This window comes from Pocillopora verrucosa, chromosome 5, assembly GCF_036669915.1.
Source record: "Pocillopora verrucosa isolate sample1 chromosome 5, ASM3666991v2, whole genome shotgun sequence".
NCBI lineage: Eukaryota > Metazoa > Cnidaria > Anthozoa > Scleractinia > Pocilloporidae > Pocillopora > Pocillopora verrucosa.
This window is the reverse complement of record NC_089316.1, coordinates 13,118,060-13,125,075: the sequence shown is the minus strand read 5'-3', so window position 1 is coordinate 13,125,075 and position 7,016 is coordinate 13,118,060. Positions and strand designations below refer to the sequence as shown.

At 36.9% G+C, this 7,016-nt stretch overlaps 1 protein-coding gene across 2 annotated transcripts; it reads left to right on the top strand.

The window, feature by feature from the left end:
• Positions 1–231: 231 nt before the first annotated feature.
• Positions 232–6,472, top strand: LOC136281236 (uncharacterized). Of its 2 annotated transcripts, XM_066167546.1 has the most exons (7): positions 232–390; positions 3,248–3,380; positions 3,469–3,641; positions 4,371–4,509; positions 4,987–5,055; positions 5,488–6,073; positions 6,278–6,472. In XM_066167546.1, exons 1-6 carry the CDS (start codon positions 238–240, stop codon positions 5,784–5,786), a joined length of 966 nt encoding a protein of 321 aa, XP_066023643.1. In that variant the 5' UTR covers positions 232–237; the 3' UTR covers positions 5,787–6,073; positions 6,278–6,472. The 2 variants fall into 2 exon arrangements, with proteins under 2 accessions (XP_066023643.1, XP_066023644.1); XM_066167547.1 differs by lacking the exon at positions 4,987–5,055.
• Positions 6,473–7,016: the final 544 nt, after the last annotated feature.

Below are 7,016 nucleotides of genomic sequence, written 5' to 3'. Positions count from 1 at the left end.
ACCCGATTCGCTCGTAATTAACCGCTTATATGCGGATTTAATTAGTATTAATTAGTATCAAATTAACGCATACAAGCGGTCAAAGTAGGGCCTATTTACCTATCGTGAACCTGTGACGTATGGGATTAAATATTAGCGCCCTGCTCAGCACGCTTCGCTGACCCCATTGCTTGGTCTTTATATCCCTGCACAACGTGGATCCTTAGGTTATTGCGCGTCTGACCTTTTTACTTTACAATGGAAAGGCAGTCCCGATTAGTTTATTCTGAAGAACAAAAGGAAGTGCTGACCACGTTTTTCAACGAGGGAATGACTTCCACCAAGAAAGCGATGTGCGACAAAATTCGTGCATGTGCCACAAGAGTCGGCATTTCGGAAGACCAAGTGAAGGTAGTTTAAGCTCTCACGGCCTTGATTAACATTCATTTTATCCCAGGCACCAGGATAATTAATTTCCTGTACTAAATTTCATGTATGTATGTTGTTAAGAGTTTCAGGCCATTTGAAGTTAGTGTAATTTAATTTTTCTGATCTTTTGACCTATTCTGTTACAAACCGCGTTGATTTAATTGCGATCTGAGGACATCTTTCGAGCATTTTTCTAATTTTATTACACACAGGCTTTATATGAAGTTACAGTGTAAGGTTTTCGCCGGCCAGTTTATTCCTAATTCTGCGTTGTCCATAGCTATAGCCTTTCACAAATGATGTGAAAGCCGTTTGATGTCGGAAGAAATTAAATGAAGCATGTGTTGTACTTTCTCTCCATCTAAATAGAAATAACATGGAACGACGAGAAACCACAAAAACGATCTTAAACCACCTAAAAGCATTTTAAACTACCTGAAACCACCTAAAAACAGACAAACCATCTTAAACCACGTAAAACCATCTAAAACTACCTACGATCGACAAAGAGAGTTCTCCGGTTACCGCATTGATAGTTTGCTCCTCTGGAGACCTCTGTAATCAATTTCAATTTTTGGGACCCCTTCACACGTTTCGTACCGCTTTCTTGTACTGAATGAAAGTTCTCTTACTTCACATGAAAATGTAATTAACTGGGTGCCATTGTTAGACATTTGTTGATACATTTGTGCAATTTTGTCCTCTTTGACTCAAGTTGTCAATTGAAAAATGAGATCGACTGTAATTTAGTTTTCCATAAGGAAATTATAGGAACAATGATGGCCTTTGTAACTCCTATTTGTCGAGCACAATGATAGTCTGAATCATTCATCTACAGCTGGCCTCTTAAACCAGCCTACTATCTCCAGCTCGAGCTGAGATAATATTTCTTTGATTTTTGGTGGTTTTAGATGGTTGCACTGAGGTAGTTTTTGGTGGTTGTACTGAGGTGGTTTTAGATGGTTGTACTGAGGTAGTTTTAGGTGGTTGTACTGAGGTGGTTTTTAGATGGTTGTACTAAGGTAGTTTTAGGTAGTTGTACTGAGGTGGTTTTTAGATGGTTGCAATTAGGTAGTTTTAGTTGGTTGTGCAGAGGTGGTTTTAGATGGTTGCACTGAGGTAGTTTTAGATGGTTTAAGATGGTTTGCTTGTAGATTGTTTAAGATGGTTTAAGATGGTTTAGGGCCTGGTTACATAAAGGTGGGGGACCCTTGGTAGTTGAGGTAACCTGCCTACCTGTGGTTGAGAAATAGCCTGTGTTAATGTACAATCTTACAACCTCAGGAACTCTAGCAACCCCAGCAAGATACATTGACCCACCTTGGGATTTTTACAAGGCAAATTGCCATCCCTGTAGGGAGACATTCTCCTAAGCAGGTCACCCTGCCTATCATGTAAACATGATCAAGATAAAGTAAGAGATTATATGGATAGGCAGGTTACCTCACCTAGGTGGAGTCCCCCAACCTTCATGTAAACAGGCCCCTAGGATAGTTTTAAGATGGTTTCAGTTGCTTGTACATGGCTTTAGATGGTTTTAGGTGGTTGTAGATGGTCTGAATCAGTTGTAGATCAGGTTTTAGTTGGTTGTGGATGGTTTGAGTTAGTTGCAGATGGTTTGAGGTGGTTGTAGATGGTTTGAGATGGTTGTAGATGGCTTAAGTTGATTGTACATGGATACAGATGCTTCCAGATGGTTTCAAATGGTTACAGATCATTCTAGATGTTTTAAGAAGGTTATAAATGCTTCCAGATAGTTTAAGATGGTTCTGAATGGTTTTAGTAGATTCAAGATGGTTGCCAATTTTTTTACATGGGTCAAATGATTTAAGATGAGTTTATATGGTTTCAAATGGTTTAAGATTACTTTGGATCCTTTTAGTTTGTTTTCAGGTGTACATATTGGTTTTAGTTTGTGTTAAGGGGGTTTTTGGTCAGGCCATGCTGTAGTATTTCCCTTTCTTTGCACCTTATGTGTTACCTACAGAAGTTTTGTCTTGTATATTAATACAGTAGAACCCAATTGAACTAAGTGTTTTGAATAAGGTACTACATATGAGGATGTTAATGCAGAAGGTCATATTCACAGTTGACTTCTGATAACTTTCAAATGTTATTCGAGCCAGCAACTAGCAAATGAAACAAAAGTCATTGGGGTGCTTTAGATTTACATGTTTTTTATTCATTTGCTATCACTCTTTTTCCCCTCTCTCTCTCTCCCTCCCTCTCCTCTCTCTGTGTCTCTCTATCTTTCAATTTGTTTTTATTTGTTATTTTGCATCTTTTTCAGTATTTTAAGATAGACAAAATTGATGTGGTATTTGTACCTCACAATATAGATACAAAAAGAAATACTTTTAAAGAGATCTTGAAGAAGCTCAGAACTTTAATTTTATGGGACTGCACAGACCTCTCCTCCCAGACTTTGCAAATTAGAGCATATAATAACAGTTTCCTTTTTTCAATAGCCTTTTTAGCTACTGTACAATGTCATCTAACTGTTTTAAGTCATATTAATGTGATAAAGTAACTGGAAAATATATTTTTCCAATTGAATAAAGAGAGAAAGTTTCTAAAGAACCTGTGGTGCTGCATTTGTGGGGAAATATAGCAAGAAAATTCTGTTTTATTTACTGAGTTGATAATATGAATTTACTATCATACAGTGTTTCAAAGTTGACTTTTTGAGTGTCAGCCCTAAAGTAGCTGTGACTGCATGTGAGTTGTCAGTGACAGTTAGTTCAAAGTTTTCTTGTTTGTCAAACTGCTAAACCAGTTAGAATTTTACTTTTCTTGGTTTTTTCTTTTAGTGTGAAACATTACTTTTTTTTCTGGTCAGCACTGGATAAACAACCACAATGCGAAGTGTAGTAGTGGTTCCAGAGTGCTTGATGGACACAAGAGGACAGAAAAGAAACTAGTGAGGAAACAAAGTGACTTTAATGCTTTCACAAGGGAGTTTCTCCACAAAGGTAGGTAGTCATTCTTGATCTAGCTAAATTTGTGCTTTACATCTTACCTTCTAAGTTGAAAAATGCATCATGTCCTTTTATTCCACAGAACAAACTGGTGGAAGTGCAGAGGTCTTTCGCACCATCGGAGAAAAGTGGAGGAACTTGTCTGACTCAGATAGAGATGCCTACAAAAAGGTGGCAACAGATTTAGGGTCAGCTGTGTCACTACCCTCAGCAGATAAACAAGCCAAGAAGATAATTGGCAACATCATGAAACAGGTCAGCTAGTAATAATCATAGTCATTATCATCATCATTATTACAAACTTACAATGATATTTATCACATTTTGTGATGTGAACTTTGTGGTTTATAAATGACCAAGTTCAACTCACCAAGCTGTATAAAGACTGGATTGACAAGTTCTTGAAATGATATACCCAATACATTTACTGACCTTATGATTTTGTTTAATTTGTAAACTGGTCTTAAATTGTGCTATAATAGCAAACAAGCATTTTGTATTGAATTTTTTTGTTTGACATTGATTTTAATCGATCAGCATTAATTTATCAGTTTTCTTATTGTTACATTTATATTACTGGTAGATTGACTGTTGTCAAATAAAATTATGATATTTATCTGTGTGGATTGTAATTTAAGATATGCCAAAAATTTTCCCCTTTCTTATAATTTTACAGTTGGTCACCAGGTGTCTCAGCAAGCTCTTAATAAACAATGAAAGTTATTCTTAAACTTACTCATAATTACCTGTTTTAAATATCTTACTTTTTAGGTTTTTTCTTTTCCTTGATTTACACAACTTTCTAAGTATGCAAGCTCAGTAATTTTCATGTAATTAAATGTTTGTCACCATGCACTCCCATCATGGGATGCAACTTTAATCCAGCACTAAACAAACTGACATTGCTTAAGTAATGAGTATATATGTTATCACACTTATTTGGTTCTTCTAATTGTTACCAATCCTTATCAATGTTTTACATAGGTTGCAGAACTGGAAACACTTGGTGGCCATGCACTGATGTTATGTGCTTATGATGGTGTTTGTTACCAAGGTTCAGCTGGGATTGGTGACAGCCTTTTAAAAACAAACATCATGGAAACATTTGCAAGTAGATTACACTGTGAGTACTGACTGTAGATATGCATTAATTAGCACTTTACTATTGATATATACTTTCAGAAGCTCATTCTAATTTTACTTGTAATGTTGAAATCTTTCTGCAAATTTTTGCGCTTGAGAATTTGTGAATTGGATTTTTCCATACATGAGTTGATGAAAAAAAGAAAAACAATTAGTAAAACCAATTACCTGTTAATTCCAATTTGCATTTCATTCCCTCACTCAAAACATAAACAGAACCTCAAAAAAAGTTTATTGAGAGCAGTAGTCCCGGTACTCAATTTCTGTTACTCTAAGTGTACATCTATGTTCTTAAATCTCAATATAATCTCAATATATTAAAACAATAAATGAATCCCAATGAAATTCACTACATTGATGCTTAGATCAACAACTTATTATACCAAGCATCTCGTTTCTTAAGAACTTAGAAAAGAAAGCATAATATTTCCAGTGAAAATAGGTCCTTACTTTATAGGTAATTCCCTGGTGGAAAAGCAAGACGTGTCAGTAAAACATCTACAAGAAGTGTTCAACTTCAAATACAGTATGCGTTTTTATAGCATATATTTGCCTTTATCCATGCACGTGCGGATTAAGGTCTTCGAAGATCTAGCTGATGTTCCTCCAAATTATTGAAAAATATATTTGTTTTCTCTTTCCACTAAAATGGCCGCATTCAGTTTCAGTTGACCCATGATTGAAAACTACATCTCCATAAACTACTATTTGAAGCATTTAAGGGGTCAATAGCTGTTTTACACTCAGCTTCTGCCTTTTCTTGTGATTTGTTGCAATACGAAAAAAAGTCAGTCTTCTTTCCCAATATAAATTTTATTTCTGCTTTTAATGTATTGATGTGGTAATTCCCTTTATCTATGGCTATGATTTCTGTATAAGTGACATATTCAACGCAACAAGGAGTGACTTTTAGCCTCGTTTTTTTTTTCCAGTCAATCTCTGTCTTTGTCTTTTGTAGGTGAACTTGTCGGAAACAGAGGAAGTAAAATGCCTTACGCTAAGATACAGCAATTGGGAATTTTATTTAATAACCTTCCCTTGGATTTAAAGAAAGAGATTGGTGTTATTCCGCGTAAACCGTCTCTTTACGGAAGCGGCCAGCGACGAAAGCTGTGGCTCGCCCGTCATGACTGGAGCTTTGGTATTTCTTTGCCTGTACCCTCCATGGATAGTTCCACGACCCCTTCAGCCACCACTCACACATCAACTTCTCCTACGCCCACTCCTTCCCTTGTTAATTCGTCGACCTCCTGTTAACTGCTATTCACAACCGTAACAATACCAACTCACAACAAACTAACTACTAATTGAACTTACAAAACACCTCAGTCGAAAAGATGAAATTTACACAACATACCATACATTCTTCCTTCACTTTGACACAACCTCATCACACACAAGTTCTTTAAGTGTTTATCAGTCATCTGCAACCAGAGCCACAGTGAGTGTTGACCACTTTACTTCCCGCGCATCCATTGTTCTTGGTACTCCTTCCTAATCTCAACGCAGCACTTCCTCTGCTGCTGGTTTTATCGTTTCCAAAGGTGAGCAAGTTTTTTATCTCTGATTTTGTAAAGTTCAGTGTTAAGCGTGTTTACCACTCAAAGTGACGGGCTTATTACGTGTGAAAAGGAATTAGGAATTTCCATGAAACAAAGTGATCATGCTGGAATGAAAGACTAGTGTACTATTTGGTCTCCTAAGTATTTAACACCAACGTTATTTACTTTGTAACCCTTTTTACGCAGATACTAATTTGGAATGCTGTTACCAAGCACGGCCTGAGAAACACGTGTGGTTTTTGTTCTTCCACCACGAACACACATTCATGGGCGCACAGTGAATCCGGGAAACTTTGTGGTTGAATGGTGCATTCTATGACGGAGAATCGATTTTTGTCGGTGGTTTTATGAATGGCCTTTAGAGCCGGCAACCTATTTTCACTCGACTTAGTGAAGTTTACTTCTTCAGGCTGACCTCCCTGTGAAGGCGCCATAACCTTTTGGAACTGTGCACAATAAATTGTAACGTGGTTTTGGCAAATAAATCTCTTAATTTTTATTTTTTGTTTGTGTGTTTGTTTGCTTTTTCTATGTTTATTTGGTTAATTTCTTGGCAATAAAAGGAAAAAGCACTGTCCATCGAGCATGGCATATCCGATGTTTATCGCATAGTTTCCTAACAAGTTTGATGATAAGTTTTCACGCACTCTAAACTGAACTTGCCGGAAACATACAAACGGGGGGAATTAACTCGGCAGAGACCACTCGGCTAATGAGAACGGAACTCGTCACGATTTCCTGGCACACAGCGATCTACTTCGAGTGAACTTGTAGGGACATCAAGAAAGAGATAGCGTTTGGTTCCACAGAATACTTTTATTCGTAGAGCGCTCTAACATACACCATGCTAGAGTAGAAGCTAAAGTAGTAATCATAAAAGCTGCACAAGGTACTTGCTTAAGAACTAACTGGTGAGAGGTGCTAT